Source organism: Hemitrygon akajei, chromosome 5 (genome assembly GCF_048418815.1).
Source record: "Hemitrygon akajei chromosome 5, sHemAka1.3, whole genome shotgun sequence".
Lineage (NCBI taxonomy): Eukaryota > Metazoa > Chordata > Chondrichthyes > Myliobatiformes > Dasyatidae > Hemitrygon > Hemitrygon akajei.
This window is the reverse complement of record NC_133128.1, coordinates 23,045,642-23,070,993: the sequence shown is the minus strand read 5'-3', so window position 1 is coordinate 23,070,993 and position 25,352 is coordinate 23,045,642. Positions and strand designations below refer to the sequence as shown.

Genomic DNA, 25,352 nt, shown 5'->3' with positions numbered 1-25,352 from the left:
TGGTGCAGGGACTCGACCTGAAGTGCTGACTCTCTGCTTTCTCAAATACAGTCGGCCCTCATTATCCGCGGGTTCCGCATGCGCGGATTCAACCAACCGCGGATCGGGAAAACCCGGAAGTTCTCTCTCCAGCGCTCGTTGTTTGAGTGTGTTACAGACTTTTTTTTCTTATCATTATTCCCTAAACAATGCAGTATAACAACTACTATATATATATATATATATATATACAGCATTTATATTGTATTAGGTATTATAAGTAATCTAGAAATGACTTAAAAGTACAGGCAGTCCTTGTACTTTTTGAATGAGTTACTTTTTGAATGGGTTATGAATGAGTTCCATTCCTGCGTCCGTCTTTAAGTCAGATTTGAGGTCGGAACAGGTACATCCGGTATTATTTAGCGTCAGTTGGTCAAACGTTTTTCCTAGTATATAGTACATATTTTACCTTTCTATGCATATAAAACACTTAAGAAACATGTATTTCAATAATTAAGCCGTTGCGTTGCTTAGTAATAACTGCAGCTTTCATCGGGGCAGGGCCTTTCACATGCTCCATTAAAATTGTTGATTGTTGACCGACTGTAGCCTAACGCTTTTCCAATGACTGATGGCATTTCACCTTTTTCCGATCACTTTATTACTTCTGCCTTATTTTCAATCGTGATTGTGATTATTTTCGTAAACAGAAACACCGCGGATTCAGAGCTGTGCCGGGTCCTAAGGTCCACCGCACTGAACATGTTAAATAAAGTCCGGGGTTCCGCTGGGTCCTAAAGACCACTGCACTGAGACTGGTTAAATAAGGGACGTGAGCATCCGCGTTTTTTGGTATCCATGGGGGGGGGGGTGGGTCTCAGAACCAATCCCCTGCGGATAAGGAGGGCTGACTGTACTGCTTGACCTGCTCAGTATGTCCAGTAGCTGTATTATATAAAAAAAAACACAGAACACTACAACTTAGCATGACCTCTTAAACAACTCTAAAATCAATCTAATCCTTACTTCCAAAAAAAGGCCCCCCCACCATTTTTCTATCACCTACATACATGCCTAAGAATTTCTTAAATGCCCCCAATATACCTGCCTCAAGCAACACCCCTGGCAGCGCACTCCCCCCACTCACTACTCTCTGTGTAAAAATATACCTCTGACATCACCCTACACTTTCCTTCAATCAATGGTACTAGCCATTTCTGCTCTGGGAAAAAGTCTCTGGCTGTCCATTCGATCTATGCCTGTTATCATCTTGTTATCACCTCTATCAAGTCACCTCTCATCCTCCTTCACTCCAAAGAGAAAAGCCCTAGCTCACCCAACCCATCTTCATAGGGTATGCTCTCTAATCCAGGCAGCATCCTGGTAAATATCCAGATTTGGTCCAGGTTTCAGCACCTACGGTCGCTTATGTCTCCAGACTACACATAAGCAAGTACATTAACTCGGACTTTCCCTTCACAATGGTCAGTGGGTCAAAAGGTAGCATTTGAGAGACATGCAAGAATGGTTTAATTAACATGCAACTGCCCCCACTAAGCAGTAACCCACAATGTATACAGGAAAGAACATCTTCCAGTTATCTCGGGGAAGAACTACATAAATGTAAACAGCATAAATACTGATAAGGAGGTATATCTTCAAAACTTAAAGAAAACTTAAAATATAAATAAATGTAACCAGGTGACCGCTGAATATACACATACGTATTCACCCTGATAACGCTAAAATAGCTGCCTGTGCCTTTAAGAGAAAATGGTGATGTCATTATGCACGTGTGGAATAGAAAGAAGAATTGCAAGGTTCTAGAAAGAACGCCAAATGCTAGTTGAATGGTGAGGAAAGGTGAATAATATTTGATAATATCCATGTAAATTTGTTTGTACTAGTTTGAAAATCTAGAATATCAGTAATTTGACATGTTTTATACTTGAATGCTTCAGATTTTCACGAGTAAGGTATCAGCGCTGGATTGTGTGGTCGTGTGAAGTTCCTTGTTGGCCTAGTAGGCTAATCCTCTTTTGTAACCTAAACTCCAAGGCAATATATTGTAAAACTTTATTTTTGTCTTTTTTTATTTTTCATGACCAAATGTGAATGTAACGGAGTAATGTGAATGTGTTAATCTCTGTTTACGTAGTGTGAACGACGAGAACTCATTTCAGTGTCTGGTCTACATGTGTTTGGAAGTTAAGCCTGTGTGTGCCAAATATATCTCTTAGCTAAGATGAGATGTATTTATTCATATTGTCAATGTTGTGTATAAGGTACAGGTTTGGTGAGATTCTAACGTTGTTTGTATTGTTCATTTTTAGAATTGCCACTACCCTATTGGTTTTGTATATGTTGTTTTATTTATTTTCATACTGCATATGTAACAAGGGTGTGGACCAAAATTAAGCTGAGATTGTAACAGTAGGAACTGTTTTTTAAAATTAATTTTGTCGTCTTAATTTTGATAACCTCTTTCTGCATTATAATATCTAAAACAGATAAAGCAATTAAGGACCTGAAAAAGTGTTTGTTGTCCCATGTGTGTATTTTTCCCAGGCTACAAAATAAAAATACATTCTACAAAAACTACTGTAAAGAAGAGAAGCACAAGCAACTGCTGATGTTGGAATTATCTGCTGGAGGAACTCCATGGGTAGAGCAGTATCTATCAGGTAAAGAAATTGAAACCTGCATCAAGACTATTGTACAGAAGTTCCTTTTTGTTCTCAGTCTCTCAGAGGCACACACTCTGCTCAACTTTTCCCAAAGCTTTAGAGTATTTCTATGGACTCAGATACACCAACCTTAGGGGAAAAATTGGGTGTTCAAAGCTCAAAATAAATTATCATCAAAGTACATAGATGTCACTACATATTGCCCTGAGATTAACCTTCTTGCAGGCATTCACAATAGAACAAAGAATTACAATAGAATCAATGAAAAGCTACACAAAGACTGACAAACAACCAATGTGCAAAACACAACAAACTGGACTAATAATAATAATAATAATAATAATAATAATAAATAAGTAAATAAATAACACTGAGAACATGAGTTCTTGAGAGTCCATAAGTTGTAGTTAGTGATCAGCTCGGTGTTGAGGTGAGGAGAGTTATCTATACCATTACCTTTCTACCTGTGATCTGGTTTCATCCACTGTCCGACAGAAAGCAAAAAACAGGACTGGCCAGTGGGCTGGAAATGTGCATTACAGTGAATAACGAAAGCAAGATGCAAATTTGAAAGATCTTTTGCATCATTTAAATGCCTCTCATGGATATTTGATCAGTGAAAAATAAATATACAGTTCTTTTTTAGGAGAGCATCATCAGTTAAAACCCTGCAAAATAATTAAGCCCTAATAACGAGGTTGTTGAACAATCACTAGCTGGATTCAAGTTCCTATCACCAGTGGAAGCTATTTTCTCAGGTGGTACAGAATGATATTCTGCCATACCAGATGCCCCTGCAAGAGGAAATTTGTATCTCTGCATAAACACTACACTTACCTCTGTGCAGTCCAAGTTCAGATTTTGTCCTCCCACTTCCAGTTTAAGAATCTCAACTTGGTAGTACCATTCTTCTTTGATAGGGGTGTACCAAGTTTTCCCCTGAGAAAGACTTGGTTCAATTCCACCCATAATCTGAAAGGACAAAAGAAAACTGATTTTCTGGATTTGTTTTTAAACGTTCACAAAGAATGCATCTTTTTTTAAAATCGTGGTAGCCTCACAACCTCTATTGCGAGGATAGAAGGTGGATGACAACAACCACCCTGAGAAATACGAGGTGATGCACTTTTGGTGGGTAAATCGAAGGGCACTAGAAAAGGTTAATGAACATAGAAACCTAGAGGTGAAAGTCCATACATCTCTGAAAGTAGCAACATAGATAGCTAGCGTGGTTAAGCAGCTATATGGCATGCTTGCCTGCGACCTTCATAGATCAAGATATAAAAATCAGGATGGTATTTGCAAACTTACAAATCACCTTCAGTGCTATGCTTGGTTCTGGTGACCACACTATGGGAAGGATGTGGCGACAGCGGAAAGGAAGTTCACCACAACGCTGCTGGATTGGAAGACTTCAGCTAAGCCATGAGACTAGATACAGTGTGCTTGCAAAGGAACCCGATGGCAGTGGTGGACCGATAGAGGTAGATACATTCACAAGAAGCACAGATTGGGTGGATAGAAAAGATTTTCCCCACGTTGGGGGCATTTAGAATCAGAGGCCATAGGCTTAAGGTAAAAGGAAAAGCTCCAGCCCACAGTAGAGATACCCCTCACCGATGTGCAAATGTTTGCTACAAACAGTTTCAGATTATCCAATACACAACGACATTGTCATTCCAATCAGCACCTACAATTTCTATTGCAAGCCCTGGGAACCCAAACAAGCTCCAAGTTACCCGATTTTCAATCCGAGTTTCGTACTTTACGTATTAGCTGTCAGGGTCAAAATTTACCATACACCCATCATTGCCCTTTCATGGGGTTTTTAAAACGTCAGCCACATTGGTGGCCTGGAGTCACAGTTACTGCTGCCGTCTCACAACAACAGGTTTCAGGGTTCGATTCTGACCTCCGTGGCTGTCTGACCACAGGCAGTCTTACCAGGGTGTTCTGCTTCCCTCACACATCGTAAGGATGCGGTCGGTTAATTCATCACTGCAAATTATTCCTTAATGTTGATAATTATCAGAAGTATTAAAGGGAAATTGATGGCATTAGAGAGAGAAATGGCTCGGCTGCAGAGAAAACACCATGATAACCAGAATTACAGGGAAAGGTTGACTAGATTACGACTTTATTCACTGGAGGGGATATCTTATACAGGTATACAAAATTATGAGGGGTATAGACAGGGTAAGTACAGTACAGTACATGCAGGTTTTCCCTCTAAGGTTGGGTGAGACTAAACTAGAGGTCACAGGCTTCGGGTGAAAGCTGAAACATCCTTACTCAGTGGGAAGAGTGATCATGGAACAAACTGCCATCAGAAGAGGTGGATACAGGTTCAAAAGCAACATTTACAACAAGTTGGATACAGGTACAAGGATAAGAGGGGTCCAGGTGCAGTAGATGGGATTAGGTGGAAAAGCAGGTTAGTATAGACTAGATGGGCTGAAGGGTCTGTTTCAGTGGTGTTGTGTTAAATGACTCTAAAGAAGAGAAAGAATGGGACTTACAGGTTTGCTCGGCTCAGAGTCAATAAAAAAACTGACGGGCTGAATGGCATCCTTCTGTGACACAATATGTAGTTCAGGGGTCACCAACCTTTTTTGCACCGTGGACCAGTTTAATGTTGACAATATGCTTGCGGACTGGCTGATGGGGGGGGGGGGGGGGGGGGGAGGTGTTAATCACGACCGGAATATAGGTGATGTCAACTATAAGTCATTTATAAGTGGCTAATACACTCAATTTCTTTCTAAAAGGGTTTATCTAACAAATTTAATATTAAACACAGCGCATACTTTCCTTGCATGAATATAGTGATAAGTCAATTATAACTCACTTATAAGTCAATAGCATCTTAACATTTTAAGTAACGTTTGGATATTAAACACACAGCGCATATTTTCCTCGTATGAACAGATAAAATTATTGCAACACACCAGTGAGAGGACAAGGTAAGGGCTGGAGGTCCCCGTGCTGGGGCCACGGTGGTCGCAGTCTGGAGAGAGCGACCGACCGACCGAGCGAGGAGTGAGACAGCCCCTCCCCCCCCCCCCCCCCCCCCGTAGGTAGGTAGGATCTATCGGCCGACTAAAGTTTGGCTCGAGGGATGACTTTCAGAAGATCGCAGCGAGGTAGCTGTTCTGCTACTTATGGAACCCTGAGCCCGAATTAGGTCATCTGTGAATACTTTAGCACCAGGTTCCTCACGAACATTCCGTGTGCTAAACAGGCTTAGAGACGGCGCCCATCCGTCCGCGCTCCAGGCCGGTGGCATCGGCACTTCTTGCCAGCTGCGCGAGGCGGCCGATTACCCGATGCCAACCAGTGATCCCTGGCGCGAGGGTATCACTGCACTTAGACGACTGATGACCTCGTGTGCGTTCAAGTTCAACAGTGGGCGTGACAGGGAATGAGGAAAGGTGCAGCTGACTCACATCGTTTCATATCGCCAAATCATATCGTTTCCTCTCGGCCCGGTAGCACGTGCTTTGCGGCCCGGTGGTTGGGAACCACTGGTGTAGTTGGTCACAATGGGCTCAATGAGGATGGCACATCTCCTCTTCTGAAGGCCAGTGAAACAGGTAGTTTTGTGGGCTTTTTTTTCTTCCAAGTCTGTTTACTTGCACAAGTTTAAACTCTGCAGACATGGCAGTGGGGTTTTAACTCTTGCCTATAGACCAGCGGTGGAAACGTGCACACCCGGTCAGCTTGCCCAGGTTTCTTCAAAGTTCCAAGAAGAGATGAAGAGGGAAGGCGCAGGAGAGAAGAGGGCGTTGGATTCAACCCAAGCGGGACCGCGATTCGATGAAGCCAGGGGTGAGATCGATTGAGGATCGGTGACTATGGAAAAACTTTGAGCTCCAACGTGTGCACATTTGACTGTTTCATTAAAATGGGCCCTTTACTAATCCTTTAGTCAAATTAACATTCATGAATATAATCTTTTAATCGCATGCAGTGTACTGTCTGTTATTTTGTGGCACTAATTTGTAACAGGGTAGCGAATGACACAGCATTCACACAAACAGAGAGAGCACCTCAATCTCATGAGGTTGTCTTCCCTAGACTTACGCAGCCAAGGATACCAGGGGTATCATACATCATACTGGCTTACAAGCTGCTCCTCACGCTCTTGCCTCAATGGTTGATACACATTCAGACAAAACACTGAAGCCTATTGTTCTGGGCCCTCTGATCGACACAAGAGGGGCAGCAATGCAACATTTTAGGAACGTCCAAGGTTTGGAGCACATTTGCATTCTCAGAGAGCAACCAGAGCAAAGGGTTGCTCCATACTTACTAAACTCCCTTCCACTGGGCTGGATTGCTGTTCAGTTGTTAGTGACAAGCCTGCACCACACATCTGGAGTGAAAACACATCAGGGATCCCCAGCTGTTTTACCAAGGAGTCGAAGAAAGGATCTATGGAACTGGACGGCTGCAAAAGAAGGAACGAGGCGGGTAATGAATGGAATCCAACAAGAAACTGCTTAGCAATTCTCTCGCTTTTTATTTGCCCGTAATTACTTTCCACTCGAATAATAATGAAATCAGAAATCTTCAGGAAAGACAAATAAAGACAAAAGGAATCTGACTTTTTAAAATGAATACAAAATAACTGGAACTTACTTTAGCCAACCCTTTGTAGGCCAGACCCAGGATCCCTTGCCAGTTAACTCCAGGCAAGAAGAAGTCCTCCGATTCAAGGATGGTGGCAATATTGACAGTAACGGTGCCATTGAGACCTTTTGTAATGTTAATGACATCCGTCCCAAGTTTACCCAGCCAACTTCCCTGGGTGTATCGGACAGACACATCCAAGTTAAGAGATCTGTAGGTGGTAGATCTAAGCAAGAAGAAAGAAAAATGTGTTCACAACCCCATTAATACATCAGTGAAACTCCTAAACAGAACACATTCAACACATAAATGTAACAGCGTTGCAGCTGAGATTTCAAACTGTACAAAGGAAAAACCCGGTGAGCGGTACCTTAACAACCTTCGCCCCAATGACCAAGGAGCTGAATTTTGACTTCAAGACAAGGAAACCAGAGGTCCATGAGCCGGTCCTCCTCAGAGGATCAGAGGTGGAGAGGGTCAGCAACTTTAATCTCCTCACTGTTATTACTTTTCAGAAAAGGTCCTGGGTTCAGCATGTAAGTGCAATTATGAATAAAGTATGGCAGCACTTCTACTTCTTAAGGAGTTTGCGAAGATTCGGCATGACATCTAAAACTTTGACAAACTTCTATACTGTAGATGTGTAGTGGAGACTGGCTGCATCACATCCTGGTATGGAAACACCAATGCCCTTGAATAGAAAATCCTCCAAAAAGCATAGTGGATACGGCCCAGTCCATCATGGGTGAAGCCCTCCCAACTACTGAATACATCTACACGAAGTGTTGTTGCAGGAAACAGCATCCATCATCATAGAACCACACTGCCCAGGACATACTCTCTTCTCACTGCTGACATCAAGGACAAGGTACAGGAGCCTCAGGGCTCACACCACCAGGTTATTATCACTCAACCATCTGGCTCTTGAATCAAAGGGAATAACTTCATTCATCTTCACTTGCCCCATCAATGAAATGTGCCCACAACATATGGACTTCATTTCAAGGACTCTTCACCTCACATTCTCAATATTTATTGCTTGTTTGTTTGTTTATTAATTATTATTATTATTTCTTTCTTTTTGCACTCGCACAGTTTGTTGTCTTTTACTCACTGGTTGGTGCAGTCTTTCATTGAAAATGCATCTCAGGGTTGTACATGGTGACGCATATGCACTTTGATAATAAGTTTACTTTGAACTTTGAACATATTATTTCAGCATGTCTCAGTGATAACACTTAGAATCAGTTTTGTTTTCATAGCCCCTTCACAACTCAATTGTTTTGGTGCAATACTTGGAAAATTCAGTGATTTCAGCTTTGCCCTGTAGTGAGCAAGAAATAGCCCTTGGTACTACCCCATAGATGCCTGGGGTCGCCCTGAACAAAGAATATTCATGGTTTTAATAGGATTCTGCAGTAGGCAAAATAGGCTTGAATGTCAACTGGGTGGTTCTCCATGACCCTCTCATCCAAATTTCTCTCCAAAATTCTCTTAAATGTTACAATTAAATCTGCATCTACCCAGTCTGCTGGCTGCTTGTTCCACAGTTGTACTACATTCTAAGTGAAGAAGTTCCCTCTCAGATTCCCTTCAAATAGTTCACCTTTCATCCTAAACCTATGATCTCTAGTTCTAGTCTCACCCGAGCTGAGGGGAAAAAAGCCTGCATACATTCACCTCATCTATACCCCTCATAATTTTCTACACCTCTAGGAGATCAACCCTATTCTCCTGTGCTCCAGGGAATAAAGTTCTACCTTGTTCAATATTTCCCAATGACACGGGTCCTGGTAACATCCATGTAGATTTTCTCTGCATTATTTCAAACGTACTGATAACGTTCCTGTAGGTAGGTGACCAGAACTGAACACAGCACTTCAAATTCAGCCTCACAAACATCTTAAACAACTTTAGCACAACATCCCAATTTCCAGAATCCAGACTGTCCATCATTCATTAGAATTCTGCAGCCACTGATTGAGGGAAAAAAGTGCCCCGAAGCTCACGGACATGGCCATGAACAGAAGGGTTTGGTAAAGGAATTTAAGAATGAGAAATTGGGAGGGAAAATCATCTTGGATAGGAAGTGAAATACCTGTACAGCACAAGCCTAGAACTACAACAATAACTATCAGCTGGGAAAAAACAGAACATGGTATAGGAACTGTAAAGCACAGCAAAGAGGAATATTTGAAAAGTGGTATAGCCTCTGCTGGTGATTCTACAGTCTTCTGCTCACTCCTGCGGTAGTCATGCAGCACCAAAACAGGCCCAACTCATCCAAGCTGATCAAAATTCCCATCTAAGCTAGTCCTATGTGCTCATGGTTAGCCCATATCCCTCTAAACCTTTCCTGTCCAGGTACATTTTAAATTCTGTTAATATACCTGCTTCAAGCACTTCTACTTATTCTGTACACTGACTACCCTCTTGGTGAAAACATGGCCCCTCAGGTCCTGATTAAATCTTTCACCCTGAACCTATGAGTCCCCAACCCTGGGGCATATTAATGTCCCCCATTACTATTGTAAGACTGCTCTTTTGGCATGCATTTACTATCTCCCATTGTAATGTGTAGGCCACATCCTTAATACTGTTTGGGGATCTGTATACAACTCCCAACAGGGTTTTTTTTTACCCTTGCAGTTCCTTAGCTCTATCCACAATGATTCAACACCTTCTGACCTTATGCCACCCCTTTCTAATGATTTGATTTCATTTTTTACCAACAGAGCCAAGCCACCCCCTCTGCCTTCCTGCCTATCCTTTCAGTACAATGTGTATCCTTGGACATTCAGCTCCCAGTTACAGTCTTTCAGCCATGACTCAGTGATGCCTACAACATCAAACCTGTCAACCTGCAACAGTGATGCGAGTTCATCTACCTTCCTCGGCTGTCCATCGATTTCGATGTTGACTGTGCTGAGAGTTGAGTCTCTGCAGGCACGTTTATGGGCTACAAGACCAGCATTGCACACCATCCAGAATCTCTACTCCAACACGCCTTGCACAGTAATCAGATAGACGGTGTTGTGCCCCCACCATACAGACTCTCTGAGCTTCCAAATTTGATGCTAAGTGGTACACAGGAGTGTAACAGACTTAGCGGATAAGGAAGCTGCCCCGCAGTGACAACTAACTAGTCTAGTGATGCCATCCGTTGACCAACACTCTGGTTCTTCCACATGCCACCAAGGCGGCTGTACCATTGACCCTTTTGGATTTATCTGCCACAGATACCATCAGATGCCCTGCTGCCGGCGTCCTCGTTGGGTGCAGCCTTTGCCTGAAGAGGCATAACCTACAAAGTAGCAAAGGCATGCTCACCTCGCTGACTCAGCCAGCCACGATCCTACTACTAGATCTAGTCTAGTAGTATACCGATGGAACTCCACCAAAGTACAGTGGGGATTCTTTCTCTGGCAGGTCTAACCTAACCGTGAAGATGATGTTCCATCATCTACCTTATTCCGTATACTGCAATGCTGCAGGCATTCAGATACAACATCTTTCGTCCTGTATTCATCCTTTTCGATTTTGTCTGCCTTTTGCATTGCAACTCATCCTGCTGACTGCAATCTTGCCCTACCATCAGCCTCTCCTCACTACACATTGCTACCTCATTCTCAGAACTGTTATCCGCCTTTCCTACGATCCACCTTGCACTGAAATATAGGCAGCTCAGGACACTGGTTGCACCACGTTCAACTTTTTCATTCCTCAATTTCTCCGATGCCTTGCCAACATCTGTTTCCATAACCTCTCCGCTAACCATTCTCGCACTCTGGTTCCCATCCCCTTGCAACTCTAGTTTGTTAATACTGCAACCCCACCATGCAGCATTAACAAACCTTCCTGCTAGGATAGTAGTCCCCCTCCAGTTCAGGTGCAAACCTTCCCTGGAAGTGAGCCCAATGATCCAAAACCCTTATGCCCTCCCTCCTACACCTACTCATGTTTCCCATGGTGGGAGAGTCTAGAACAAGAGGGCACAGCCTCAGGATAGAGCGGCGCCCTTTCAAAACAGAGATGCGGAGAAATTTCTTTAGCCGAAGGGTGGTGAATTTGTGGAATTTGTTGCCACGTGCAGTGGTGGAGGCCAGGTCGTTGGGTGTACGTAAGGCAGAAATTTATAGGTTCTTGACAGGACACGACATCAAAGGTTACGGGGAGAAGACCAGGAAATGGGGTTGAGGAGGAGAGAAAAAAAGGATCAGCCATGATTGAGTGGCAGAGCAGACTCGATGGGCCAGATGGCCTAATTCTGCCCCTATGTTTTATGGTCTAACTCCTTAGCCATTTATTAAACTGTATAATCTTCTTAGTTCTGGCTTTCCTAGCAAGTGGCATGGGTATCAATCCAGAGATCACAACCCTGCACCTAACTACCTGAACTTCCCATTCAGAACCTCGTCACTCCTCCTACCCATGTGATTGGTACTTATATGAACCACGACTTCTGACTGTTCACCCTCTCACCTAAGGATGCTGAGGACTCAATCTGAGATAGCCCAGACCCAGGCACCCAGGAGGCAATGTGCCATCTGGGAATCTCATTCTCGCCCACAGAACCTTCTGTTCATTCCCTAACTAATGAATCCTCTATCACTACAGCACATGTCTTCTCCCCCCTTCCCTTCTGAGTCTCCAGAGTGCCAGAGACCTTTCCTCCTGACAGTATCCAAAGTGATATTCCTGTTGTTGAGGGGGATGGCCACGGGGGTACTCTGCACTGTCTCCTTAACCCCTTTCCCTTCCTGACTGACACCCAGTGTCCTGCACCTTGGGTGTAACTAGCTCTATATACGTCCTATCCATCACCCCCTCAGCTTCCCAAATGATCCGGAGTTCATCCAGTTCCAGCTCCTTAACGTGGATTGTTCGAAGCTGCCGCTGGATGCACTTCTCACAGTTGCAGTCGTCAGGGACACTGGAGGTCTCCCTGCCTTTCCACATCCCGCAAGAGGAGCATTTCACTATCCTGCCTGTCATCCCTACCGTCCCTAGCTGAGCAGATATAAAGAGAACAAAAAACTTGAGCTTTTCATTCCTTTGCTTCCTCTGAGTGAAGCCTCTCTTTGCGGAAGCCTCAAAGAGCTGAAGCCTCAAGATCACCACTCTGACAATGGGCGTTGATATAGAGTCCCAGCCTGCCCAGCCTCTCTCCATAACTCTGTTCCTTGAGTCCCGGGAACATTCTTGTAGATTTCTTCTGCACACTATACAGCATAAGGACTTGTTTCCTATACCAGATGAAGGCAGTATTTGAAATGTAACTGCAACATCACATCCCAACTTCTGAGCTCAGTGCCGTCACTGACGAAGGCCAGCGTACCAAAAGCCTTCTTCACCACCCTGTCTACTTGTGATGCCACCTTCACGAAACCCTGAGCTTGTACTCCAAATTTCCCCATTCTTCATCTCTCCACAGGGACACCATTCATTGTAAACGTCCTCCCCCTCATTTCTCTTTCCCAAAATGCAATACCTCGTACCCAAGTTCCTTCAAAAGGATCAGCCACTGAAGTTCAACTAACACCAACATCATGCTAGCAAGGGAAGGGTCGCATTCTGAGACAGGCTGGCTGCCGGAAATTAAGAGAGGGATTTGAGCGTAACTCCTGGCTAATATTGAACCAGGATATCTCTGGATCTTCCATGCTTCTCACCTGGAGAGACAGGATAATTCCGTTCGGCTGTGTGTATTTTATTTCTCAACCTGGAAGTGTCTAGAATTGACACAGAGATACTGGCCAGTCACACGCTGAGAGATCTGGGCCACTGCACCACAGGCCCCGAGAGAGACGTGTGCACTCAACATCACTGCAGCAATTTCATGCGAGCTGCAGTCCCAACCAAAAATCTGCAGAGGTACCCAGGTGCCCATTAACCTTAGGCAGCAGGGGTCAACTTTACAAAGTGACCTTTCCGTTGGGTTACTGCACAATCAGCACTTTGCTCTGCAGATTCTCCGGACGAGGACAGATTCTCAGTATTTTACGCCCCAGCAGGCAATACTTTCTTTAAAGACTTGCTCAATAATTACCAGATATTAGACCGCCCAAGGAGTCTGGCAGGCAGCCAAGAGCCAAGGAAAGACAAAGCTGAAGTGTAAAGCATTAACAGGATTGCAAAGTGGAAATGATTAGAAGCATGCAAAAGTAATAAACACCTTAAAGACCAAACACGCTATTTTCATAATAAATAATTCACCAGGCACTGTGATACATCCACTGTTGTTAGCCTTCACCATTCATCTAGTGAGTGTCATGGGACACAGAGACAAACGATCCAGCAGGAGGCCAGGTGGATGAAAAAAATCACTACAAAATAAACCACCGTAACAAGTTGTTTCTAATTAACTGGGCGAGAACTGAAACTTGCCACAGGGCTATAACTAACTCTGCCAGACATCTTCCAGGAAATGCCTTCAGAATTAAAAAAAATAAAGGCCAAGTTTTTAGCAGGCAGTGGAAACAATGAATCTGACGTCCTAAAAAAAATTAGGAAGGAGATGGATCATATTGTGTGGCCTTTGTTCAAGACCTAAATCTAGTTTGTAGCTTAGTGAGTTGGTTATGAGAGAAAGGTGAAAAGTTTAAGGGGACCATGAAGGGAAACTAGAGTGTGGAACGAGCTGCCAGAGCAAGTGCTGCATGCGAGCTCTATTTCAACATCTAATAGAAGTTAGACAGGTACATGTGGTGGCGTGTTGGGGAGGAAGCATTAAGAAGAGGGACGCCTCACGTCTTAATAAGCTGGTAAGGAAGGCGGGCTCTGTCGTGGGCAAAGTACTGGAGAGTTTAACATCGGTAGCTGAGCGAAGGGCGCTGAGTAGGCTACGGTCAATTATGGATAACTCTGAACATCCTCTACATAGCACCATCCAGAGACAGAGAAGCAGTTTCAGCGACAGGTTACTATCGATGCAATGCTCCTCAGACAGGATGAAGAGGTCAATACTCCCCAATGCCATTAGGCTTTACAATTCTACCGCCAGGACTTAAGAACTTTTTAAAAGCTATTATTAATGCTTTTTGAGATAGTGATTTAGATGCATATCATATTTTTTTACTGAGTTAAGTATTGTATGTTATTAGTTTTGCTACAACAAGTGTATGGGACATTGGAAAAAAAGTTGAATTTCCCCATGGGGATGAATAAAGTATCTATCTATCTATCTACAAGGATGGTAGGGGCATGGAGGGCTATGATTCGATGGGAGTAGGCAGGTTAAATGGCTCAGCACGGACTAGAGGGGCCAAAGGTGCTGTACTTTTCTATGACTCTGGGTTCAAGTCCCTCTCATAACATCATAAGAAATAAGAGCAGGAGTCGGCCATCTGGCCCGTCAAGCCTACTCGCAATTCAATAAGATCGTGGCTGATCTGCCCATGGACTCATCTCCACCTTTTCCCCATAACCCTTAATTCCTCTACAATGCAAAAATCTATCCAATCTTGTCCTAAATATATTTACTGAAGCCTCTGTTGCTTCATTGGGCAAAGAATTCAACAGATTCACCACTCTCTGGGAAAAGCAGTTCCTCCTTATCTCCGTTCTAAATCTACTCCCCCAAATCTTGAGGCTATGTCCCCTAGTTCTAGTCTCACCTACCAGTGGAAACAACTTTCCTGCCTCTATCTTATCTATCCGTTTCATAATTTTATATGATTCTCTAAGATTTCCTCTCATCCCAAGTGACTTGATCTCTCTTCATAGTCTAACCCCATCATCTCTGGAATCAACCTGGTGAACCTCCTCTGCACTGCCTCCAAAGCCAGTATATCGTTCCTCAGGTAAGGAGACCAGAACTGCACACAGTACTCCAGATGCAGCCTCACCTGTACCCTGCACAATTGCAGCATAACCTCCCTGCTCTTAAATTCAGTCCCCCTAGTAATGACGGTCAACATTCCACTTACCTTCTTGATGGCCTGCTGCACCTGCAAACCAACCTTTTGTGATTCACGCACAAGCACTCCCAAGTCCCTCCGCACAGCAGCATGCTGCAATTTTTAACATTTAAATAATAATCTGATCTTTCATTTTTCCTTCCAAAGTGGATAACTTCGCATCTACCAACATTGTATTCCATCTGCCAGTCACTTGCCCACTTCCCTCATCTTCTGCAGAACTTGCTTTTCCACTCAATTTAGTATCATCAGCAATGATACGCTACACTCGGTCTCCTATGAAGACTTGAACACATAATCTAGGCTGATATTCCACAGTCTGTTTGAGAGGACATTAAACTGAAAACTTGCCGGCTCTCTGTTGGATCCTAATGTGTTTACGATCCAAAGGTTCTTCAGAAGTCAAAAGTGAGACATGGAACTCATTGCTTATGATCATTTCATTAAGTGTTATAAGAGCAGAAAATGAACAGACAAGCTGAGAGAACAAAGACAATGGAAAAAGAAGTCATGGTCATCTCATACTCAGACTAGGGGTAACAACATCCCAGTGATAACAATTAACCTATTAAATAGCCAGTTTCAAGTGGCATGACATCTGCAACTGAAAAGTACAGAAGCGATTGTACCGTATCTACTGGAAAATTCACTGAACGTGTACGTATGTTGACGATATTGGTGAAATACAAGCATGGCAAAGTTAAGCTACAAGATAAATAACAATTCTACATACTAATCCAGCATCGCCAATGTAAAGAATCCCAAGGCCTATTTGTGAGGAGCCAGGAGGTTGTTGATGTTCCACCATGCCAAAATTATTTCTCAAACAATATCGCTGACATAGAGGGGCAGGGTATTAACATTATAGAGTGTCTTTCACCTCTCCATTACTGCAATAATTCATTAAGTTAAGATTTCCCCAAGTCTCCCCAACATAAGATGGGCTCATGGCATGAAAGCAGGTGCTTTGGCCTAGCTGGCCCTTGCTGACCAAGATGCACCATTCAAGCTAGGCCCATTTCCGAGTGTTTGGCCCATAACATTCTCAACTTTTCCAAACCATGCACCTGTCCAGGTTCCTATTGTACCAGCCTCAACCACTTCCTCTGGCAGTTCAACCCACAGAGATGCTGCCCTTCATATGGAAAAATGTCCCAGGACATTTTCCCCTCTCATCTTAGGCCTTTTCTCTCTGCTCCATAAACAGAGGTGTTGAAACAATAATTTAAATGCCACAGAGACAGAAAAAGCATTGAACTCAACAAGGTCGACCAATTTCACCCCCTTTATCTTGGTCAATATTGCCACTAGTCTAATTAAATCTATTGCTAGTCCTTCACATCAGCAAAAAAAAACCTAAGAATTGTGATGTTTGGTAGCTCCAGAAACTTCTTAGAAAAGAAGCCAGGAGCTGGGAAACTTGCCTGATTAGTTTTTCTTTAGTGAGGTGACAATATATGACATGGAGGAGTAATGATGTACAGAATCTCTTTCACATACTTCTTATTGAATTATGTCAATAAACAACAAATGCTTAATCAAACAACACATTTACACTATTACTCAAATACTGCCGAAAAATGAAATGCACTACAGAAAACTCCCTGACCTGACAATAAATGTAACTGTCAGCTGGGAGAACCATACCAGTAGTACAAAACTTAAAAGAGCACACACACACATATTGGCTATTCTGGTCATTACAGTACAAAGAGTTTGCCAGGAAAAATTATACTCAAGCATTAAATACTTGGTGACACATCAAAATAATTAGCTGAGTCCATGGCCGGATGAACCAGACAGACAGACAGACATACTTTATTGGTCCCGAGGGAAACTGGGTTTCATTACAGTCGCACCAACCAAGAATAGTGTAGAAATATAGCAATATAAAACCATAAATAATTAAATAATAATAAATTAATCATGCTAAGTGGAAATAAGTCCAGGACCAGCCTATTGGCTCAGGGTGTCTGACACTCTGAGGGAGGAGTTGTAAAGTTTGATGGCCACAGGCAGGAATGACTTCCTATGATGCTCAGTGTTGCATCTCGGTGGAATGAGTCTCTGGCTGAATGTACTCCTGTGCCTAACCAGTACATTATGGAGTGGATGGGAGACATTGTCCAAGATGGCATGCAACTTGGACAGCATCATCTTTTCAGACACCACCATCAGAGAACCATGATCTCATTGAATAGTGGAATGGGCTCAACAGGTAAGATTGGCGACTCAAGCTGCTCTTTCTCATGGCTTTACGACTGTGCAGCACTTTGCAGTATCCTGAGGTGGCAGCAGCTGTCGGAGAAGTAAGAGCCTCTCAAACTCCAGAGAGGTAAAGCAGGGAACGGAGATTAGTGAAATGAGAATTGTAGGCTGGAGACAAAGTAAAACAACCACCACAGGTATGGATATTTTTAAGCTGATTGATGCTTTTTTGTCTTTAAACAAAAATAACTAGATTAAATTTCCAAAATGTGACAATCATCAGAATAATCAGGGAGACAGAAACTCAGATTATTTTGAAACACTACAAAGGAAAATAAAAATAAGTTTATCCAAATAGCTGATGACTGACAACAGTATGCTTTATATAACCCTTCAATGTGGCAGAGACAGCCCCAGGCACTTCACAGGTTTTCAGCAGTATGTGGGAGAGTCACACATAGGTTCATTAGGAAAATCAATGAATTTAGAGATAGATAGGCACACCAGAGACTTAAAGCAGAGGTGTTTATAGAGAACAAATTCCAGAACTGAAAGGGGAGGCCAAGGTATCTAGGCAGTTCCCAAGGACTGAGCAATGACATTGAGACATGCAGAGGACAGATCTTTAGTGCAGCTAGACCTGGAAGAGGTTATGGAGATGGGAAGAAACAAGAAGACAACAACATGGAGGTCATTCCCACCACTGTACATTAATGAGTGTGGGTTTCTTCCGGGTGTTATGGTTTCCTCCCACATCTAAAGACGTATTGGTTGATACAGTCAAAGAGAAGTACAGGGTGTAAACAAATCCTTCGGCCCATCTAGTCCATGATGAAACCATTAAAACTGCCTACTCCCATTGACCTACGCCACCATAGCCCTCCATCCACCTACCATCCATGTATCCGTCAAACTTCTCTTAAAATGTCCATTGGTCATTGTAAACAGTCCAGTGATAAGGTTAGGGTTAAATCGGGGGTTGCTGGGCTGCGTGGCTCGAAGGGCGGGAAGGGCCTGTCCTATGCTGTATCTCAATAAATAAATAAATGCCAGAAAAAAAACTGACTAGAGACAGAGTGGCCCTAACAGATATATAAATGCAATTTTTGTGAATGCGATGTTATACATTCATCATAATCATTCAACATAACATACATCCACCCAGCTCACGGGCTGTTTGTCCCTCTCCCAACATGGAGGAGGCTGCGTCGCATCCACGCCAGGACCACCAGACTCAAAAACAAACAAGAGAAAATCTGCAGATGCTGGAACTCCGAGCAACACACCTGCAAAATGCTGGAGGAACTCAGCAGGTCAGGCAGCATCTACAGAAAAGAGTACAGTCAACCTTTCGGGCAGAGATTCAAAATCAGTTACTTTCTCCAAGTAGCAAGGCTGATCAACACCTCCACCTGCAAACCAAACCCTCCATATCCCCAATCACCATTATGTTAACAGTTCATGTCAGTCAACTTATGGATATACAAACAGTCTGTGTATATAAGCAATCTTTTGTATTTATATTAATTGTGCTTCTTTAATTATTATCGTATTTTTTATCTCATTGTGTTTTTTTTTGGTGCTGCATTGGATTCGGAGCAAGTTATTTCGCTCTGCTTTACACTTTGTACTGGAAATAACATTAAATAATCTTGAATTGTGACTACGATGATACCAAGCGGGAATCACAGGTGGAAATCGGCAGCCAAGTAAAAGCCACTTAAGTAATGTGAGGGTATTACTGGAAAAAGCATCAAGGTCACGGTGAACTGTGGGAACAGTGTTCTTCTCAATCCTGTACTTTGTAAAATACATTATAAGTAACGCTAAGCCCAACATTTCAGACAGAATGACACTTAGTGGCCACTTTATTAGGTACAGGAGAGGAACCCGGTGTGATCTGCTGCTGCTGTAGTGCATCCACATCAACGTTTGATGGGTTGCGCACTCAGAGATGCTGCTCTGCATACCACTTTTGTAATGCGTGGTTAGTTGTGTTACAGTCACCTTCCAGTTAGCTTGAACCAATCTGGCCATTCTCCTCTGACCTCTCTTACTAACAAGGCATTTTCGCCCACAGAACTGTCACCACTTCCAAATCTCTTACTATCTTTCCTTTCGGTTAGTCCTGACGAAGGGTCTCAGACCGAAACGTCGACAGCGCTTCTCCCTATAGATGCTGCCTGGCCTGCTGCGTTCCACCAGCATTTTGTGTGTGTTGTTGTTCGAATTTCCAGCATCTGCAGATTTCCTCGTGTTTACTCTCTGGATGCTTTTTGTTTCTAGCACCATTCTCTGCAAACTCTAGAGACTGTTCTGTGTGAAAATCCCAGATCAGCAGATTCTGAGATACTCAAACCACCCCATCTATCACCCACAATCACTCCACGGTCAAAGTGAAAGATCACATTTCTTCTCCGTTAGAATAGAATGGAACGTTATTGTCATTAATCAAGACAACGAGGTTTCACTGCTACTCCGGTCCATTGTTATGGAGGATGAACAGTTCTGATGGGCAGAAGGGTGCACAGTTGCCCATATCGCCCCCCCCCACCCCACCCCCGGGAGAATCACAAACCATTGCTGTTGCTATGCTGCTCATGAGAGAGAGAGATGAAAAGAAAACATGCCAGAACATCTGCTACAGATAAGAGAGGGGAGAGAGTCTTGGTGATTTACTGTATTTTGACTTCTGCGAGAGTTATTTGTCTTATACCATCCTGTTCATTAACATTCCTCAGTGGACGGTGGGAGTGGGCTGGTTGGATGGACAGTCATTCAAAATTGATTGATAGCTGAGACCCTGTGAGTAGGGATAAAAGTCAGGTCTGGAGAGACACCCTTCAGACACACCAGGAGACAGACTAGTGGACACTGACTGAGTGCTGGAACCCACAGGATGGTGTGGGGCATCGGAGACTGGACCAGGAGACTGGTCAGTTAAACTCACAGTGTTATAGCAGGGCCGGTGGGGACTTGTGTGTGTGTCCACTCATGCCAGAGTGACGAGTCCACCACAGAAGAACGGTCTAGCTGAAGGACAGAGGGGTCATAACTGAATGGCCACTACGACACGACGGATCAAGAACGCAAAGAAAGGTTTGACTGCTGTAGCTGTTACTTCTCGCTCTCTCCCTCTCTCTCTCTCTCTCTGACGATTACAACATAACAACCATATCTACCTCAGCACGCATGAACTGAACTGAACTTTATATTCTATGACAATTCATTTACCCCTAGACATCGATAGAGCTTGTTTATTATTGCTTATTATTATTCCTACACTTTTAAGTTTATTATTGCTAACGTGTGTTATCTATATATTTGCATTATTGGTATTGATTTGCTTATTTTACTGATAAACACTTTTGAATATAGTACCATCAGACTCCAACGGATTCTTCTTTCTCTGCTGGTTAGACACCCAGTTACAGGGTACGTAACACCGTGCAAAACAAATATTTACAATACATGCATTACTGCTTAACTTCAGGAAGAAAAATCCTGTATTTACACACAAGTGACTTCGACAGTCTATAACACTTAAAGGTGATTGGGAAGCCGGGGACCAGCATTATTGAGCTGCACAACAGCCCTTGGGAAGAAGCTGTTTTACAGTCTTACTGTCTTGGCAAAGATGTTTCTGTATCTCCTACCAGATGGCAGGATATTGGATGGATAGCGTCTGGGATGGGATGGGTCTTTAATGATGTTACAACAGTGCCGTAGGCATCGAGAGTTGTAGATTGTCTCCAGGTCTGGTACTTGAGTCCCAGTGATGTGCTGAGCTGTCATAATCACCCATTGGAGTGTTTTGTGAACTGACTTGCTGCAGCTGCAATACCACACTATCACTCCATATGTCAGCACGCTCTCTATCGCACATCATTAAAGGTTGGCCAACAATATCTGAGGCAGACTAGCTCTCCTTAAGCACCGCAGATCAAACATTCTGATGTTTGGTTTGAACAACAAATAAACCTCTTGACCATGTCTGCTTGCTTTTATACATTGACTTGCTGCCACATGATTAGTTAGTTACAGGTGTGCATTAACGATCAGGTGCACAGGTATACCTAATAAAGTGGCCACTGAGTATACTTTCCATGCCAAAGACATCACAACAAAGGAAATGTAAAGCACATAATACTCTCATTAGTGAATTATTCCACCACAAACACTTTGCTTCTCTAAATGTGACTTCACAGATACAGGTAAACATGAAAGACTGAGATAAGTTTCCTCCATAATTCATCTCAGTCATTGCCTGTCTCCGGGTTGGCACATTGCCTCCTCGGTGCTAGGATTAAGGATGTTTGGCTACAGGACATTCTGGAGAAAGAGGGTGAAAAGCCAGAGGCCATGGTACACGCAGGGAGTAGAAGGGATGAGGTCCTGCAACAGGAGTTTAGGGAGCCAGGTCGCTGTTTATACAACAAGATCCCAAAAGCCGTATGCTCTGAATTGCTCTGGTTCCCTGAGCTAGTGAGTATGGTTAAAGAAGAATTGGTTACCTGATATACGATGGAAAAGATGGTGCAGGAGAAAGGTCTTAAGTTCCTGGATCCCTGGGACCATCCTTGGAGAAGGTGGGCCCTGTAAATTGCTGTACTTTGTTCTGAGTGGGACTAACATCCTTGCTGGGAGATTCGCTAGTTCTTTTGGGGAAGGTTTATACTGAGTTGGTGGTGAACAGACTTCAGAGTAGTTATTTACTTGGAGAGAGAGAGTCACTCTCTAGATAAGAGTGGATAACTTCACTCAGTCTAGCACTGAACTGATTCCAAAACCTATGGACTCACTTTTAAGGACTCTACAAGTTGTTCTCAGTATTATTTATTATTATTTTATTTTTCTCTTTGTATTTGCACAATCTTTTGTTTTTTGTACATTGTACATCTTTGTGTGTAGATTTTCCATTGATTCTACTGTGGCTCTTTGTATTTACTATGAATGCCCACAAGAAAATGAATCTCAGAGCAGCACATGGTGACATATACATACTTCGATAATAAATTTACTTTGAACTCGCAACTTAGAAATTGGTTATAATGTTCAGTAGGCAGAACAAGCAAAATATATACAGTGCATCTTTAAGCCAAACTTACTGAAAACTGTGCGTCTCTCGGTCAAACTTTCTGCAAACTGAGACAGTCTTAAACTCAGACACCACTTTACATTTCCAGAATAGATACTGTCTGTGGAATACAGTATGGAGTTCACGGTACGGCGTCCTCATTACAAGCTTGCACCATACCGTGAACGTCATGCGCCATTGTACTGGGTTAATGAATTCTCATCAATCTTTGGAGCACTGACAGCTCTGTGGAAATTCCTATCTCCTTGGACCTACTGGTTTAATTTATTTTTGGCTCATGTGCAGTTTAATTTTGAAACACTGCAGGACTGAAATGTACAATTAAGGCATAATACAAAAAATAAAACATTTAAAGATTTTAGTCAGGTTTTAACCCTGCACATCTTTGAGGGTCGCAGGGTGAAGGCAGTAGAAAAGTAGAAAAGAGGGCATGGAAATGATTAAAGAGTGGGTAGTTTTTTTTATTTCCAATGGATTCCTGGCTAGTTGCCAGGTGTTGCTACTGCTGATGGCTCTATGTGGTGGACAAACCTATCCCCATGTGGCAGATGGCACAAGTGAGCGGCTCCACATTGAACCTCCGCAGAGGCACTATGGTAGCGTCATGGCTAGTGAAATGCCATCATGGCTCAGAGCACTGGAGCTCAGAGTTCATTTCTGGCATCGTCTGAAAGGAGTGTCACTCGTTCCCCTCAGGATGCGTGGGTTTCCTCTGGGTGCTTCGGCTTCCTCCCACAGTCCAAAGATATCCCGGTTAGTAGGTTAATTGGTCACTGTAAATTATCCTGTGGTTAGGCTAGGGTTAAATAGGTGGGTTGCTGGACCGCACGGCTCTTTGGGCCAGAAGGGCCTGTTCCATGCTGTATCTCTAAAAAGAATAAATAAGATGCTCAGAGTGTGATAAACCTCACCTGTTCTTTGAGGGGGATAGTTGCACGTTCCAGGAAGTTTCCCCCAACATTGATGAAGGCAACCCCCACAACTATATTGCTGATTCTTCATTGCCCATCAATTCCCAAGCTGGGGTCCACAGACCCTTCAGTTAATGGTAAGGGGCCCTGGCTTGGGAAGAGTTTGGGAACCCCGGGTCTAACAGAATACTCAGGTCAAGGGGCAATTAAGGAAAAGACAACAAATTGTCATCCTGCCAGTATTATTTGCAACCCATGTTTAAATTCTGAAAAGGCTTCCAAGTTTGGATGCTTCATGATGGTGATCCCCCATGCCTACTGCTTGGCAGTGGAGATGAGAAGAGAAACCAAGCTGGATTGTCAGTAGGTATCCTGTACGCGGGGTTCATGGTGCACTGTTTAATACATCCAGCTCCTACTTGCTTTCATTGGATTTGAATACAGATCATCTGCCAAATGGGAGCAAATCCAGGCCTCAACCAGGGATTAAAAACAAAGCTTTCTGCTTTTGATTTACATAAAATTTCAGGTACCAAACTTATTAAAATCAAATGGTCATTGTGAGCATTTGTGCCCTGCAAAGCGTCTGTCAGTCAGGCCCTATTTCTTTTATGTCCTTATTAATCAGCCCTCCTTTACAAACATTTCCCTTGGTACAGGAATAATTTTCTCCTGGTATTCTCCTGACTTTTATTCCCTTAGCGTTGCCAGTTCAGCAACACCAATTATTCCTCACTCACATTTACTTGAAACCTACAGTATTCCACTTCTCACCCCTCCACAGACTCCTGAACCAGTGTGGATAACTTCAACCACCTCAACTCTGCAACCCATAGACTCACTTTCAAGGACTCTACAACTCACCTTCTCAATATTATTTATTAATTTTTTTTGTATTTGCATATTTTTTTGGTCTTTTGTACTTCGGTTATTTGTCCATCTTTGTGTGTAGTTTTACATTGTGGTTCCTTGCATCTACTATGAATGCCCACAAGAAAATGAATCTCAGGGTAGTATATGGTGATATACAGTTCACTAGGCATTTTGATAAGAAATTTACTTTGAACTTTGAACATTCCCTTTTCTCCTCCCTCCCTGCACCGAGCTCTCAGACCTGGTCCTTTCCAGTCTTTCTAACTCTGTCTGAGCTTTCCTCAGTCACCCGCCTTTTACAGGAAGGAGCTTAGAGGCTGGTATCACTGGTTAGCCAAGCCAGCTTTGGTGCTGTACAATGCCAAGCTATTCAAATGAGCAGCAAGAAATATTTCCTTATACAACAGGATTGTTTTTATACACACCCTGGAACTCCGGGTCAAAACACAACTCAAGCATAAAACAAGCCTTTGCAGGTTACGCTGATCTCAAATTGTAAATCACTGATCAATGACCTACATCTAAACTTGCTTTCTAACATTTAATTAGCACACTGAAGACAAGATCTACACATTTGCTAGTGATGTTAAAGTAATATTCCCTCACTCAATTTATAGCAATTTGTCTTCCATATCAACCTCTCCCAGATAACAAACAAAACGCATTCTACCATACCCAAGTAATCTTTGAACTTCCTATTAATATAGTTAGAGAAATGTCAATCATGAATCATAATTGGTGGTGCAAAGAAACCTGCTTTCTGTCTGCGATGACAGCAGTTACCTAGAGGCAAATAGGATTGGTGTGCTTGGCACATCACCAGACATTTTCTTGTTTCGTCCTGCAAAAGACTTTTCTTCAGAATGGCAGTACCCTGCCTGAAGGCAATGTATAAAACCCATTCTAGGAACAACTGGCCGGTCAGCAGGATGAGAGGACTAAGTTTAAAAAAAAGAGTATCACCTTAATGTAATCAATTATTTCTTGCCAGTGGCTTGGTCATTCTTCACTAACTTTCAAGTCATCCATGGCTCAGTGGAGA

At 43.0% G+C, this 25,352-nt stretch overlaps 1 protein-coding gene across 1 annotated transcript in view; it reads right to left on the bottom strand.

The window, feature by feature from the left end:
• Positions 1 to 25,352, bottom strand: part of bace2 (beta-secretase 2) — a 65,379-nt gene that overhangs the window by 20,254 nt on the left and 19,773 nt on the right. Inside the window, exons 3-5 of the mRNA XM_073045009.1 lie at positions 7,311 to 7,527; positions 6,982 to 7,119; positions 3,507 to 3,641 (exon numbers count right to left, since the gene is read on the bottom strand). Of these exons, the coding sequence (XP_072901110.1) occupies positions 3,507 to 3,641; positions 6,982 to 7,119; positions 7,311 to 7,527 (490 nt within the window). The remainder of the gene's footprint in view (positions 1 to 3,506; positions 3,642 to 6,981; positions 7,120 to 7,310; positions 7,528 to 25,352) is intronic.